Source organism: Camellia sinensis, chromosome 9 (genome assembly GCF_055761805.1).
Source record: "Camellia sinensis isolate YWXY chromosome 9, ASM5576180v1, whole genome shotgun sequence".
NCBI classification, from domain to species: domain Eukaryota; kingdom Viridiplantae; phylum Streptophyta; class Magnoliopsida; order Ericales; family Theaceae; genus Camellia; species Camellia sinensis.
The window spans coordinates 176,027,313-176,044,394 of record NC_138969.1 but is presented as its reverse complement, the minus strand read 5'-3'; the positions used below and the strand labels follow the sequence as shown (position 1 = coordinate 176,044,394).

Here is a 17,082-nt window from a genome sequence, read left to right as displayed (position 1 = left end):
TCTTGTACCAACTGCTCAAGGTGGTCTTTTAAAGCATAGCAGCTGTCGGTATCATGACCGTGATCTTTGTGATATTCGCACCGCCTATCCCGTCTTCTTGTGTCGGGAGGTCCCATCATCTTGGGCGGCCACTTGAAGAACAGAAGATGTTGAATTTTAGTCATAACCGTGCTAATCGGCTCTAACAACTTCGTATACTTCTTGTCCACGCGCCTTGTACGCCTGTTATCTACTTGAAGTTGTTCATTAGCTCGGTGGGAGCATTGGTCGTTTGATCGACGCGAATTTCTGTTGTCTCGTTTAGCCCGACCCCGTGATTCAGGGCTCCATGATGGTACAAAACTTATCAGCTGAATGATTTCAGATGGGGCCGTCTTGATGACCTTGTGCCCGGCTCTGACCCGCAGTGCGTCATCTTCAACTTTGCAATATTTCTCGACTTTTTTCATCAACGTCCAGACTGTTTTGGGGGGCCTTCTAGTCAAGGAACTGGGGAGGGCACTATCAGGATGTAACCCTATTTGAAAGGCAGTGATGGCCATGAAGTCGTTGCAGGCGTCATCCACAAGATTAAAGCATTCCCAATAGTGCCGAATACGCTCGTAGGGTTTCCCCTGGTTGAATTTGCATTGCCCAGAGAGAATCGGCCTGCTTCGGCTAGACCTCATTGGTGATGAACCTTGCCCTGAAGGATTTTTGTAGTTGATGGAAGCTCTTAATCGATGCCAGTTCCAATTTATAGTGCCATCTGACGGCCAACGGTCCCAAACTGCTCGGAAATATTTGACACATGAGGGCCTCGTCATCCGCATGCAACGTCATAGCTTGCTTGTAATGGCGGATGTGATCAGTGGGGTATGATTTCCTATCGTACAGGGTGAATGATGGAGCTTTAAACTTTTTGGGTAGTACTACCTTTGCAATCCGTCGCACAAAGGGATTATACTGGTCTTCTTTGCTTGAACCATTTCGCCTTTGCATATGGCATGCATGCGGACTCTCTTCGGAGGAACTAATGGTTGTGACTCGTCCCTTCTTTTTGGGTTCTGGGGATGATGAATCAGAGTCACTATCACTTTCTTGCCTTCGAACTCGAGGTCGTCGACCATCTTCTCTCAGAGGTCGTCCAGGATCTTAGCGTGCAACTTGCTTGGATTTCGCTACTTCCAAGGCCAAATCCTAGCGGACGCGCTCGTTCTCAGCGATCATATTTTCTAGCCTCTATTCGTTTTGCTTCGCCTGTTCCATGATCGCTTGCATTGTCTCATGTGCTGACGTCAAGGGTGAGGTCTGGGCAAGTGAGTCAAAATTCAAGGCACGTCTTGCGGCGATATTCTCCAGTCCCAGCATGTTTGTTGGAGTGAGATAATCTCTCGGTGTGGTTTCGTCGGCGACTATCAGAGGGTCTTCCGTTACGCCCGCCATGGATGTAGTTGAGTATTCCCACAAACGGTGCTAATTGTAGGGAAGTGGTTTGGAAATACTCTTTTGATCCACTGGGACGCTCGAGATCCTCAGCTAGTAACCTGAAAATGAATGAACACTCAGGTCAGGGGTGCCGGAATTAGCACTCCAACGGTTAAGTCAGTGTATGTTCTCTTAGTTACTTGTATCTTAAGTTAAGCGTAATAGTTCTCACGTCCCTCTCTTTGGTTATTGCTCTTCTATTTATATACGCTCCCAGTCCTCAGGATGGAGCCCACTACTAATCCGTCGTGTGATTGCTCACTCGGCCTTTCTTTCATCGTATTCCAACTTCTAATTGGCCCCTCGTTCGGCTGGCTTTGTGGCCGACTAAGCTATTTGGCATCCAGAACGTACAAGACGGGGGCGAGTATAACATGTACCGATAATCTAAATGTTCATTCGGCCTATCTGTGTCCAATTTTATCAGGCTCCCACACTATCTAACTTTGTTCGAGTTTTCATTCATTTTCAGTAATTGTTTTTTTTTTTTTTTGCTATTTTAGTCAAAAAAATTTATATAAAAATTTAAAAATACATATATACATATGAAAAAAATAAAAAAATCAAACCAAACAAAATCCAAGATCTCAAATCGCATTTAATTAAATTGATTGACAATAATTGATGGAAACTATTAATTACGTAGCGGCTCCAAACCACCGAATAATTTCTCTTCCTAATTTGTATGACAATATTTTCCATTCTCCATTACCTAATTTCCTCAAGATATCTGAATCTGATTTTTATCAATTAAATCCCCCAAAAGTATGCCCAAGGGGGCTCTAAAATTCAGAGTTTGATCACTATGAACTCATCTTTCAATATCTCCACATCCCTTTTGTTTCTTTGCATTCTAATTTGCTTCCTTTTCCTCATAAGCAACCCTAGCTTTACTATATTCTTATTGCCCAAATACAACACTTACATTCCTAACAGCACAAACCAATCCAACCTCAGCACCCTCTTCTCAACTCTTTCCTCCAATTCCACCACCACTATCAATGGCTACTCCAACTCCATCGTCTACGACCTCTCCCTCTGTCGTGGAGATGTTTCCACCGCAGTCTGTCAAGACTGTGTAAGTACTACTACTACAAAAGTAGTCCAATGTTGTTCTAAGACGAAGCTTGTCATGATTTGGTACGATGAATGTTGCCATTCTCATATATTTTTAAAGTATACATTTTGACAAAATTTAAACATGGGTTCTCGAGCCAAAAATCCAAAATTAAATTTCCTAAGTCTAAAGCATTTATTTTATTTGTCCAAAAGGACAAGCTCATACAAAAAAACCAAACTACCCATGTATATGTATTATACGGTAGGTAAAGCAAAACAACAAACCCTCTCTCTCTCTCTCTCTCTCTCTCTCTCTTCTCCTCTCCTCTCTTCATCTCCAATTCCACCACCAACACGTCGCCGTCGCCGTCGCCGTCATCCACTTCGTGTTAGTAAAAATTATGCTAACTCCCAATTGACAAAAATTAAACAACAATTTTAACTAAACAATCAAACAAGAACAACCAGGCAACTGTGGAATTGGTTCAAATGCCTAAAAAGAATAAGAACTTCTTTGGAACAACTAAAAGTCATAAAGTAAACAAAGCAAACAACAATTCTAAGATAAAACTACTAAAGTTCATAAAAGTTTACAAGGATACGAATTATAGAAGAAACTACTCCTAAACTAAGAAAACTACTACTAGATTATGCTAAATCTAAACTAGTTCTTTGTGTTGTTATTGATGATGTCCTCTCTCTCTGCAAATTTCTGACCTTTATACTTCTTCTTTCCCACGCCCCCATGATCTCCTCAATCTGCAACTTCTGTTGTGTAACTGCCACAACTACTTCCTTACTTCTAAGCCTTCCAATCACATTAGATTTTCACTTCTGTCTGTCGAACTGCCCCTTCTTCAAGTTCTCACGTGTCTACAAGCCCTTCTAACCTTCTCTCGACAGAGAAAGACTCCTACTTTGTTCATGCTTCTTCTTGAATAACTAGCCACTGAGTCCATGCTCACTGCTAGTAATTGCTCAATCACCAGCACTGTTTAATGCACATTTATTAATCTCTCTCATATCACTTACCCTCTTTCACAATTGTTGAACCCTCACTTGATTTTGCCACATGTTGTATCCCAACTGACACCTGTCGACAAGAACCAGCAAAAATGGGTGCAAACACTTTGCCAATAGCCTGCAATCACCGACTTCTACTACTGTTCCTCCTCTCCATCTCTCCATCTCTCTCTCTCTCTCTCTCTCTCTCTCTCTCTCTCTATTTTCTTCAATTTGAGACCCAAACCCTAACTTAGTCCTAACTTCACTATCCTAACCCTAGCCCCAACTTCACCACTGTCTTCACGACTTATTGACAACAATGTATCGTCTCCGCCACCACTAGATCTATGTATATCTACACCGAATGTTCATAGATCAGAGATTTTCGGAGACGTCACTGGTGACAACGACAGTGCAAGAAATCTCTCTCTCTTTCTCTCTCTCCTCTCTTCTAGAAACAATCTTAGACTTGGTGCAGTTCGGGTAATTGAGTCCGATCAGACCTTAACTATACAAGACAAGGCTAAGTAAAGGCAATAACTCATGAGTGGAGGCCCCAAATTGACAAATGGGGAGAATGCCAGTCCTAAGGAGAAGCTCAATGGTAGGGATAACGATGTTCTACAGATGGTGAGGACCCAAATTTTATTGCTTTTTTCTTCAATTTTTTCTTGCTTCGGATTTGTTTTGTTGTGTTTATGTTGTTTTGGTTGACTTTGTATTGAGAATGTAGATGTGTGAGAATTTATTTCAAATTAATTCTTGTTTTTACTTTGAATACAGAGGCTAAAATAGAATCATACTGTTGAAACATGAAGATCTGAACACCTTCGACGATCTGAAGACCTTAGATCTCTTTTCTTTTTTTATTTTAGTTATTGTTCTTATTGATGATGATGATAATGATGATGATGATGATGATATGATAATGACGATGATAATGATGATGATGAATGTTGTTGTTAATGATGAAACAAATCTGTAATAACATCAAATTCATAGATTTGTAATACCGGTCTCTATCTATGTACGTATAAGAATTTGAATAGATAAAGATAATAAAATTGAATAGATTGAAAAAATTGAACAGTTAAGAGATTAAAATTGGACAGATAAAAATTTATACAGAAATTTTTTGAACAGATAGATGAAAGATTTGAATAGATAAAAAATAATTTGAACAGATAGTCAAAAAAAATCAACAAATAAATTAAGGGGTAAAATTAAAAACAAAATATCTTTTAAAATAAGTAAAATGACCTCTCACGGAACTATTTTACAAATAGTAGACCTTTTACCAATAAAAAAATATACTGAATCTAATACCATAGACACACTCTAAATTGAATTTTTCACCAAATTTCTTTTTAAACAATTAAAGAATAAAATGACACAAAACTCCGGATTTAAAGGCAAAAAATGTAATTAACCCATAAAATTATTAAGTACATTTCTTAACAAGTGGAGACGCAACAAAATGAAATGTTGTTCGTTATGCTAACACATGACGCAGCCCGGGCAGCCCGGCGAGATAATCGAAGTCGTTGAAAAGTTAGGGTCAGTTTGATTTAGAATTATGTAATCTTGTTTGTGATGCTAACACATGACACAGCCTGGCGAGGTAATCAAAGTCGTTGAAGAGTTAGGGTCAATTTAAAATTATGAATTGGATGTGAAATTATATTTTGAGTTTTGACTTTTTAAATTATGATTTAAAAAAAAAATTTGTTTAATTATGAATTTTGAAAATAACTTTGCAATGATTTGTACTTTTTTTTTAATTGATTGATGTATAGAATATGAGAGGAAAGAAGAGAGATAAGAAAGAAAAAGTGATTGATTAATTGATTAATAATAATAAATATAAAAAACGAAAGGAATTTTGAAAGTAATTTCAATTTATATTTTAAAAATTTATTTGGTTGTAAATTTTGATTCAAATCATGATTTGAAAACATAATTGAGTTTAGAAAATTAAACCAAACGTTATCTTAGTTTTTCGATAGAATTTTTAAATTTTAAACTTGTTAGATGAATTAAGATTTTTTTTAATAAAATAAAATCGTATTACCAATAAATTAATTTCATGATCAAATAAAGCGTTAATTAAAAAAATTTATTATTCATTATAGAGCAATGCTCTACACCTACCATTGATTGTGAGGTCTCTTAAAATAGATTAATTATTGGTATTAAGAATTATTGATCTCTTAACCGAAGATTATAGCTAGGTTGTGTGATCATGATTTCACCGTATAATTTAAATAATTATGTTATGTAGAACCTTTCTTATATAATATGCATCTTATTCTCATGATATAAATAAAGATCAAAACAAAGTCTCACCACGAAATTAAATGACAACTGTCCCCAACAAGGGAATCAACTAGCAAATCTTTGATAATTATACACATATTATTTAGAATATAAATATTAAAATATTTTTTTAATATTTCAAAATTTTACATTAAATGACGATCAATAATTTATCATGACTTAAAACAAATAAAGGATTTTAAATTGAGCACATAACTGATAATTATAATAAATATGTATACATGTTTAATAGTCAGCAATTTATCACATCTTAACCCTCAAATTTGATATTTGTGCATTAGATTTGTGCTAACTATGAGTCTTGTTAATGACAACACTAAAGTTGTCAATAAAAATTAAAATATTTAAAATTTCAATACATATTTTACACATCTCATAATAATTTTATATATATATATATATATATATTTCTTTATATTTTACATATTTTAATACAATTTATATATATTTGAATACATTTTAAAATAGAATAATACTTTGTAGCTCGAAATTTCGTTGTCCCGAATGGCTCGACTGCCCAAAATGACGTTGTTTGGGCAGGTTTTTTTTTTTTCTCTTATATCTCTGAGAATGAGAATGAGAAAGAGAGAGAGAAAGAGGAAATAGAGAGAGAGAGAGGGTCTCGGCCGTCGATCACCGCCTCCATCGTCCCCGTCGATCGGCGCCGCCATCGTCGCTGCCGCCTCCGATCTCCCCACAACCAGTCTGGTCGAACCGTCCCCTCTCTTTCTTCTCCCCCTTCTCTGTTTCGGAGAGAAAGGAAAAGAAAAAAAAAATCAAAAACGATCTGTATACACACAGATTTGTGTGTATAAATAGAGGGGCTCGGCCGACGCCGCCATCGTCGCTGCCGCCTCCGATCTCCCCACAACCAGTCCGGTCTTCTCTGTTTCAGAGAGAAAAGGAAAAGAAAAAAAAAATTCAAAAACGATCTGTATAACGATCTGTATACACACAGATCTGTGTATATACACAGATCTGTGTATACTTTTAGATTCTACATTTTTTTTTTTTTTTTTTGGATTGTTGATTCTACATTTTTTCATTTTGTTGTTCATGATGTATTTTTTCATTTTTTCAGATTGATGATGTATTGTTGATTCTACATTTGGTTGTTGTTGATGATGATGTATTGGGATTGTTGATGTATTTGGTTCTCAGTTCTCCCTTCCTCTTCTCTCGTTCTTCTCTTCCCTCTGTGTTTCAGAGAGAGAAAAAATAAATAAATAACTACGTCGTTTTTTAATTCGAGCCATTTTGGGCCAGCTCTATTTCGAGCTACATAGCAGCTTCGTTTAAAATATTTGATACCATTTGTGAATGCATTTATTTCTCTCTTATTATAAGAATTTGTAGTAGTTTGTGGGACAGACTTGAACTTAGTAAGCTTTGTTAACCTTCAAATTATTGTGAGATAGTTGTTTGTCGGGCGGGTTTGAACTTAATAGGTTTACTCTATTTGATAATATAATATTTTTATATTTATAATTATTTTCTCTATATATATATATATATATTGTATATAGGGACTAGCATCATCAGTTCTTATGATTGTTTTTTAATATTTCCCATTAAATATTATCATTTTAATGAATCATACCTAATACTACTTTACAATTGAAAATTTTGGCCCAAAGTTTTGACTAGAATAGTCCAATTATATAGGTATTTTTACAGGCCAATCCTATTTCCAAGAGTTATTACCTAACAGGTCCTTAATGGAGACTCTTTTACCTATAGATCCTGAACATTTTTATTTATTCCATTTTTGCCCTTAGATTTTTATACTCAGATCTGAACATTTTTGGTCCTTCAAGGATTATTACTCTCTCTCTCTCTCTCTCTCTCTCTCTCTCTCTGTGTGCACATTTCTCTACCAACGACTATCGGCATCTCCACCATTGCCGACCACCGCCGCCTCCATTGTCATCATTGCCGGCAACTTCAACTGGCATCTTCTTTCATTTTCACCATTGCTTCCATCTCCACTGACGTCTTCACCTTCACCGTCACCGACGTCTTCGCCTCTACCTCCACCTCCATAGTCATCGTCGCCTCCACCTCTAGATCTAGGATTTAGGCTCTTTGTCGCTGAGTCCTCTCTCTCTCTCTCTCTCTCTCTCTCTCTGTGTTGGGGAAGATCCAGGTGATAAATCTATTGAAACCAGCGATAAATTTATTTAAACTAGTGATAAATTTGTTTAAACCAGTGATGAATCAGTGATAAATTTATTTAAACTAGTGATAAATTTGTTTAAATCGGTGATAAATTTGCAGTGTTGAGTCTAGGGGTAAAAATAGAAAACACTGTTTGATTTTTTTGAGTAGAACCTATTAGGTAATAAGATCGGTCCATAGGTCCGGCCCGTGACTCCTCCAATTATATATAGGGGAACTTACCAATAAGTCCGTATACAAAATTCAAAACCCATCTAATTCCAAAACAAAACACTTGCACCAATTAGTCCTATATATTTTTAATTGTTACCAAAAAATCTTTTTCTTTTTTTTTTTTAATTTACAGATGCTGTTACATCCCACTATCGTTAGACTTCCGTCAAACGATCACTGGAGACTCGCCGGAATGTTCAACATCACCGGAAAGTCACCGTAGTATCGCTAGAAGTTCACCGAAGTGTTATGAACATCAATGGAAGTCGCCGAAATGTCCAAAACGTTCGCTAGATGTTAAGAATATCATTGAAGACTCACCGGAAGTCCAAAATATTATCCAAAAAAATAAATAAATAGAGAAATGAGAGCAAAAAAAATAGCAAAATGTGCTAAATATTGATAAATTAAAAGAAAAAAAAATGTAACAATAAAAAACAGCAACAAAAAAAAAAAAAAACATATGTTATTTTTCAACTTTTGTAGGGTTTAAGCAAATAATCTCCAATATTGATCAAACTAAAAAACAAGTTTTGAAACTGTAAAATGTTACAGTTTCAATGTAAAAATCTATTAAGCATTTATCCTTATTAATCGAATTGAAAAACATGCAATGAAACTTTAAAATTTTATAGTTCTAAAGAATATTATGAAACTGTAAAATTTTACAATTTTAAACCATAATTCATTCCAGCACAAAAAAAAAAAAAAAAATTTAAATTAAATCGTAAAATTTTACAGTTTTCACTACCTGTAACTAAGGCCTCGTTTGGGAACAGGCTAATTTAGTAACTTTTTGGCTATTTGGCTAAAAAGGTAGGTAAAAAAAACTTGTATGTTTGGGATGACTTTTTGGCTAATTACGAAAAGATGTGCAAAAAGTAGAGAGAAAAGAGAATCTTTGACTTTTTGGTATGGGTTGTTGGCTTTTTGGCTAATTTAGTAACTTTTTGGCTAATTGGCTAAAATAGCCTCTTGCCAAACAAGGCCTAAAACTCAAAAATAATTTGTTCAGAACTTAAAAATTTTATCCATTAAAACAGAAAAAGAGAATTGTATAGCAAAGAAAATATAGAAAAATTAAGAGATCGAAGGAGAGATGCAGATATAGAGAGAGGAATGTACTCCGACAACTATTTTTTATTTAGATCTAGTCAAATCTAATGTAGATCTACTCAGATCTGATATAAATTTATATCAGATCTAAGTAGATCTACTCATCTTCTTCGTCGAAAACATATCTTCTTCACCGTCGGTGAGGGTGAAGTAAGGAGTTGATGGTCGGTGGTTGCCGGCGAACCCCAATCGATAGTAGTCTTCGGTTGCTGGTGACTATATATCAAAAAGAGAAAGAGAAGAAGTAAGATGTACTTGCCTGTCGACGATTGCCGAAAATTACAAAGAGCAAAAGAGGCAGAGAAGAAGAAGAAGAAAAACTTTATAAGACTTTTGAATAAAAATAAAAAATTATGAAACTAAATAGGTTACACGGTTTTCAAAAAAGACTTCTTGATAATTTACTTTTATATATATATATATATATGTTTTTGTAGATAGGGACTAGCATCATCAGTTCTTATTTAATTTTTTTTACTTAGTATTATTATTATTGTAGATAGGGACTAGCATCATCAATTCTTATGATTGTTTTTTAATATCCCCTCAAGTACTACTTTACAATTGACAAGTTTGGCCCAGAGTTTTGACTAGGATAGTCCAATGAGCCAATGACAAGTGCTTGTGTTAGTGCAAGCAAAATTCGAAACTCTCACATCACCAATTCACAATACCACTCGTGTCCCCATCAAAAGTCTTCAATTCTCACTTTATTTTACACAACAAACGAACCTGATTTCCATTATGTTCCCATCTAAGTCTTCAGCAGCCACCACCCCTACTGGAGAAGCCATCTCTCTACAGGCCTCATTCAGATACAAATTTTGGGGACAAATTTATTAATTTGCAGTTGACTCTTTACAAAAATTTTGTTTTGTATTCCAATCGAAATTTATGTTTATTTAGAGCGTGTGATTGAGCTCTATTAGTGTTTCAGTAGTGAATCATTTCTTATAGGTTGGATCAAATCAGGCCTGCAATTGGTTACCTAAGACTTGGATCCATAGATGCAGTAATGACACCTCATAACATCTTTTCTTTCGTTCAAAAGAAGAGGTCTTCAGCAACCGGTATTTTTTGTCTCATTTTCCTTGGAAAAATTATATTCATTCAAATGTTGTGTTTCAAAAATTATTTTGAAAATAAAGTATATAATATAAATTTAAAATAAATACGTATAGACTATACTAAAACTAAATATGATCTATTAATATAATTTTTAAAATAATTTCGTAGATAATTTTTTGATGCGTAACATTATTGTTTAGGATTTAGGGTTGAGGAAGTCTAATTTTATAAGTTTGGAACTATCCTATTATTAATGATTTTAATTAATTATAGTCAGCTAAATCAATAAATTACAATTCGAGATTTCATTTAATTGGATCCCACTTGAGAATAATACCTTCTCTTCCAAATGGACATGGCAATACTTTCCATTCTCCCCTACCTAATTTCCTCGACATATCTGAACCTGATTTTTATCAATTAGACCCCCCAAAATTATGCCCCAGGGGGCTCTAAAATCCAGAGCTTGATCACCATGAACTCATCCTTCAATATCTCCACATCCCTTTTGTTTCTTTGCATTTTAATTTGCTTCCTTAGCCTCAGAATCAAAGCAACCCCAAATTACCTAGACATTTATTGCCAAAACACAACTTACACTCCCAACAGCACATACCAAACCAACCTCAACACCCTCTTCTCTTCCCTCTCCTCCAATTCCAACTCCATCAATGGCTTCTCCAACTCCACCGTCGGACTCAACCCCCCCAACATAGTCTACGGCCTCTTCCTCTGTCGCGGCGATGTTTCCACCGTGGTCTGTCAAGATTGTGTAACCACTGCTACCAAAGAAGTAGTACAAAGGTGTACCAATTCGAAAGTTGTCACGATTTGGTACGATGAGTGCATGTTGCGATACTCGAACCAGACCATCTTCTCTATTGCCGATGAGTCAATTGGAGCAATTTTGAGCAATACACAGAACGTAACGAACATAACCAGTTTCACACGAGTGTTGGGAGGTGTAATGGATGATATAGCCATACGGGCTTCGAATGGTGGGTCGGCTAAGAAGTTCGCGACAAGTCAAGCTAATTATTCATCTCTTCAAACGTTGTATGGATTAGCGCAGTGCACGCCGGACTTGACTGATTTGGATTGCAACAAATGTCTTCGAGATAGTATCTCGAATTTTCCGAGTTGCTGTGATGGAAATCAGGGTGCCAGGGTTCTGTTTCCGAGTTGTAATGTTAGGTATGAGTTATACCCTTTCTACAACGTCACCGCCACTGCACCGCCACCGCCTCCACCTCCGCCTCCACCTCCTCCTGCTGCTGCTGCAAGCAGTCCAGGTAAATTCAAAACAAGACATATAGATTCTGTTTGGATAGATGGATTTTAAAATTGAATTTTCTTGTTGATGCAGGAAAGGGAGGAATGTCAACTCAAGTACTCGTTGCCATTGTTGTTTCAATTGGGGGCTGTTTACTTGTCATTTTAGGATCCTGTCTCATTTGTAGGAAAAGGAAGAAGAAATATGATGTTGTTGAATCAGATATGCGTAAGACTTACTAAAAAATAAAATAAAATAAGACTTGTTTTCTCTTGTTTTCAAATTCATTAAGGCCATGTTTGTTTGGGTGGACATGAGTTTGGGATTGGACTAATAGTCTAATAAAATTATTAATCCGATGTTTGGTTAAACAATTGAAGTACGGACTAATTATTTTAAACTTGACTATTAGTTAAGATAGGATACATAATCCAACGGATTCGTAATCCTAGGACTATTAATCATGGGAATGCTAATCCAGTCCGCCCAAACAAACATGACCTAATTGTATTTACATTTTGATATGTCCAGTTGGGAATGAAATTTCAGCAGTACAGTCCTTGCAATTTGATTTGGCTACAATTCAAGTCGCCACGAACAACTTCTCTGATGATAACAAAATTGGTGAAGGTGGATTTGGATCCGTCTACAAGGTAAGGTGTCAGATCTAATTGTAAAATACAATCATTCAAAAATATTAGAAGTTGCACAAATTTGGTTACAAAATTTCAGTGGATATCATTTGTTGTCAGGGTATACTTTCCAATGGACAAGAAATCGCTGTGAAGAGGCTATCTCGAAACTCAGGACAAGGTGCAGAAGAGTTCAAGAATGAGGTTGTATTGGTAGCCAAGCTTCAACATAGAAATCTAGTGAGGTTACTCGGATTTTGCTTGGAAGGAGAAGAGAAGATACTCATTTATGAATTTGTGCCCAACAAAAGCCTCGATTACTTTCTATTTGGTTTGCCAAAGCTTCTTAATAATACTTTTATTTAGCTAGATAATAACACCTGATAGGCATCAGTGCACATTCTACAAATTGCTTTCTTGTGCTTTTAGTTCCATTCCAAAATGTTCACATCATGCTCACATTTAATAGATCATTGTTAACTTCACCCCCCCCCCCCCCCCCCAAATGTGCAGATCCACAAGAACAAGAAAAGTTCGATTGGTCAAAACGTTACAAGATTATAGGAGGGATAGCTCGAGGGATGCTTTATCTTCATGAAGATTCTCGACTTAGAATTATACACCGTGATCTCAAAGTTAGCAATGTTCTGTTAGATGGGGATATGAACGCAAAAATTTCAGATTTTGGCATGGCTAGGATCTTTGGTGTGGATCAAACTCAAGGAAATACAAACCGAGTTGTTGGAACATTGTAAGTTTTGTGTCCCCACATGCAATGTATATATGTTCTTCTCTAATTTGAAATAGTGAGTACAATCTTTATGCAATCTCACGGAAAGCATGTATTTTTATTCTGAGTTAAATTGTTGAGCTAACTACTCTCAATGGTTTCATATCTAATTTTTTTTGCCCACACACACAAAAATAAAAAATCCCTAAGATGCAATTTCTTCTTTTCTTATGATTATTACTTTTTTTTGTTGCTAAAACAATGGTGTTGGCTTGCAGTGGCTATATGTCTCCAGAGTATGCAATGCATGGACAATTTTCGGTAAAGTCTGATGTATTTAGCTTTGGTGTCTTAGTTTTGGAGATTATAAGTAGCAAAAAAAATAATACCTTTTACCAATCAGAATGTGCAGAGGACCTTCTAAGCTATGTGAGTGATAACTAAATTTTATGACTATTATTTTCGATCTCAGTAAAAAATCATCATATCTACAAAGTTGTAAATAATGAATTGTGGCAGGCTTGGAAACTCTGGAGGGAGGAAAGACCGTTGGAATTAATGGATTCTACTTTGGAAGGGTCATATTCAAGGAATGAAGTCATTAGATGCATTCATATTGGCTTATTGTGCGTCCAAGAAGATCCAGATGCTAGACCTTCTATGGCAACAATTGTTGTAATGCTTAACAGTTACTCCGTTACTCTATCAATTCCTCAACAACCTGCATTCTTTGCTTGTAGTAGAACAAAGTCAAAAACAGGACAAGGCTTAGAATCGGATCAATCTACAAGCAAGTCAATATCATGGTCTGTGAATAAAACATCAATAACTGAATTATATCCCAGATAATGTGAAGCCTATGCCATATGAAGATTCAATAATAACTCTATATTGTGAAAGAAATAGTGTTTGATAATTCATTCCCTTCAAGTATGCCATTTATGTGTAGCCTGTAATAGTGTGTTTGATAATGCAATCAAGTTCATTATTCATACTCAAATATATTTATTTTTTGTGATTTTAATTACAATAGTTACACAATGTTATTTTTTTTGTGCATATGTTGAAATTTTCTTTAGCGCTTTATGGGCCTCTTAAATTTTCTTAATTTCATATTTAAGTTTGAAAGAAATAAAACTCTAATTATGTTACTTAAATGACCCATCATGCATTTTTAATGTCCAAAACGAACTAATAAAATGGAGCCTTTTAATCTTTGACTGAGTTCTTCATTTTGATAAATTTACACACCCAATTTTTAAATTCTTCATTAATATGACCTTCATTACATCTATACGTGTTTAGTTCATGAGAGTCAACAATTTATTATATAACCCCAAATTTGATACGTGTGCTCTAAATTATAACCCAATAAATTGAAAATTTTGGCTCAGAGTCCTGATTAAGATAATAGTCCAATGAGCGAATGATAAGCGTGCAAGGAAATTCCAAACTTCACATCACCAACGCACAATCCCAGCCGTGTCCCCATCAAAGTCTCAATTCTCACCTTATTCTACACAATAAACAAACCTGACTTCCACTATTCCCATCGAAAGTCTTCACCAGCCAGCCTCATTTTTTCTCATTTTCCTGCCGGAAAATGTTATCTATTCAAAATTTGTATTTCAAAAATTATTTTAAAAATAAAACATGTAGTATAAATTTTAAATGAGTATAATATAGACTGTACTCAAAATAAATGTGATGTATTAATATAATTTTGTAAATAATTTCATGATATTTTCTTGAGATGCAACATTGTTATTTTTCTCGACCCGGTACCCATAAACTATTTCACTGCTCCATTGAGAAAGTCCATTTTTATTGGTTTGGAACTATTCCATTATTAATGATTATGGTTAATTATAGTCAGTTAAAATCATCTCCAATGATTTCTAACCTATGAAGGATGTGTACTTTGAAAAGCATACCATACCCATACTGGGTATTTATCGGTGTATGATACCTCGTATGATACTTCTGCATACGTACTGAGTACACGAAATATGTACCTAAATTTTTTCTTCTTAATTTTTGGCATGCCCAGACGTACCCACTATATATCCAAACTGTACCGTACCTCAGTTGAAATAATATTTTCTTTTACTACAGAGATAAAACTCCTTCCACTAGAATTCTATTTTATTCTTAATTTTATGCTCAGCATGTTTTTAAAATTAAACTATGGTTTGTAAGTTATTTAATATATTGACATTTAATTTTGATTTATATCTTTACGTTTGGAATTAAATGTTAATTCGAGATTGAATCTTAACAAATTAAACCATATAATTAATTTTTGTATTATTCTAAATTAAAAATAAATATTTTTTTAAAAGCGTATCAAGCTGTACCCGTATCCTACTTTTTTTAGATTTTACCGTATTGACGTACTCATATCGTACCAGTACCAGTACTTGTACCCGTACCCGTGCTTCATAGTTTCTAACTTTGTAGATAGCTCTAATACATGTTGTTTTAATGATTGTTTTGCATTTACTAGCACTAAGGGGGGAATTTATGCCGAGATATTTGGGCCGGGCTAAATCAAGTCCTTGGGGTTAGCTGGGCTATGAATTGGAAGATTGCATGGTTTGGGCCCCGCAGAGTTCGAACCGATCAAAGATATTGCTTGGTTTGATCGAGCAAACTAGGTTTAAAATGCGGGTGGACCGAGCTATGCTTCAATGGGCTTAAGATTTGGGCTAAGATTGGGCTAGTGTGGTTGTTCTCCTGTGGTACTCTGAAGGGTGGATCAGACCGGACTATCATATGAAGACTGGTCAAGCGTAGTTGGGCTCGTGGTCTTAACCAGGCTATTTGGAGTGTCGCGTAGCGTTAGCATAGCGGCACACCACGTTCGGTTTGTGCGACACTACACGTTGCTCAATTGTCTCAAAGAATTAGCAAGGCTAAAACAGTACGTTTGCTCGATTGGAAACCGTGTAAAAAGTTGTATCATCTCACTTGGTTTACAGTGAGGAGAGTGTTAAAGGATAGAAATTATCCTTTATAAATGTGATTTCTAAAAGGACTCTACAAAGAAGAATTAAAAGTCGTATTAAGATTCTGCCATGAGAAACTTATAAAAGCTCAAGCCTAACCTAATTCCAAGTATTGCAATTTTAGTACTCGAATTCATAAAGCTTTTCCTCCTTATTTGTCACATTTGCTAACTTAGGTATCGAAGGGATTTCTGGCACACACCTGCCGGCTAGCTCATATTTGTGATTTCAGGTCATATGGCGACGTTTGGAGGAACTCGAGTTTGATCAACAGGATTATACAAGTGATGATTATTTCATACTCACACAAGCACAATGAATTTTCACTTTACTATTTACCAACTGCAATTATTTAAACAACTTTTTGGATTCTTGTCTTTAAATTCAAAAAATATTTTTTGATAATTTTTTTTAATAAATATTTTTATATATTTTTTTATAAATATTTTACTTTTTCTTAAAATTTTAAAAAATGAATAAAATATTGTAAACGTTAGCTAAAAATAAAAAAAAATATATAAGAAAAACAAAAAAAAATTAAACCAAATCTGGTTGTATTGAGGAAAGATGGGGTGAAGGAAAGAGTTATTTGTGAGAGCATCTCCAATGCTTTACTCAAATTTTTTATCAAATTTCACTTAAATTTGATAATAAAAAAACTAGATCTGATATTGTGCATTCCAGCAGAGTGTTTGGGATTTCATCAAACCATCGGTTGACCGCTGGACGACCGGTTGATTGACCAATGAGTATAAATTTTCCAAAAAATCTTGCAAGGAGGTGGTCTACCGGGGGAACATCCGGCCGTTTGTTCGGTGCTCAAGAGCTCATGGCTCTCTATAGTAATTTGGTGAAAGATTTCAACATCCTCAATTTAATGAAAATTTTGAAATATTTTCACTTTGATGAAATAAAAGATGAAGCGTCGGAGTATTAGTTTTGTACAATTTTTTATCAAATTTAAATTTGATGAAACAAAAGATGAAGGATTGGAGA

The 17,082-nt window shown here is 35.2% G+C and overlaps 1 protein-coding gene across 3 annotated transcripts; it reads left to right on the top strand.

Annotated features, from left to right (window-relative positions):
• Window positions 1–10,430: 10,430 nt before the first annotated feature.
• LOC145798867 (cysteine-rich receptor-like protein kinase 25) lies at window positions 10,431–14,078 on the top strand. Of its 3 annotated transcripts, none has more exons than XM_082888099.1 (7): window positions 10,431–11,735; window positions 11,810–11,944; window positions 12,248–12,369; window positions 12,469–12,679; window positions 12,862–13,099; window positions 13,357–13,507; window positions 13,598–14,078. In XM_082888099.1, exons 1-7 carry the CDS (start codon window positions 10,919–10,921, stop codon window positions 13,925–13,927), a joined length of 2,004 nt encoding a protein of 667 aa, XP_082744225.1. In that variant the 5' UTR covers window positions 10,431–10,918; the 3' UTR covers window positions 13,928–14,078. The 3 variants fall into 3 exon arrangements, with proteins under 3 accessions (XP_082744225.1, XP_082744227.1, XP_082744226.1); XM_082888101.1 differs by having other exon boundaries at window positions 10,773–11,735; window positions 12,269–12,369; XM_082888100.1 differs by having other exon boundaries at window positions 10,773–11,735; window positions 12,266–12,369.
• Window positions 14,079–17,082: the final 3,004 nt, after the last annotated feature.

Excerpts from the sequence above, each read along its gene's own strand:
- LOC145798867 (XM_082888099.1), top strand. The coding sequence starts at position 10,919 with ATGAACTCATCCTTCAATATCTCCACATCCCTTTTGTTTCTTTGCATT. Across the intron at positions 11,736-11,809 it reads TGCTGCTGCAAGCAGTCCAG|GAAAGGGAGGAATGTCAACT; the intron begins GTAAATTCAAAA and ends TTGTTGATGCAG. Across the intron at positions 12,370-12,468 it reads GATTTGGATCCGTCTACAAG|GGTATACTTTCCAATGGACA; the intron begins GTAAGGTGTCAG and ends ATTTGTTGTCAG.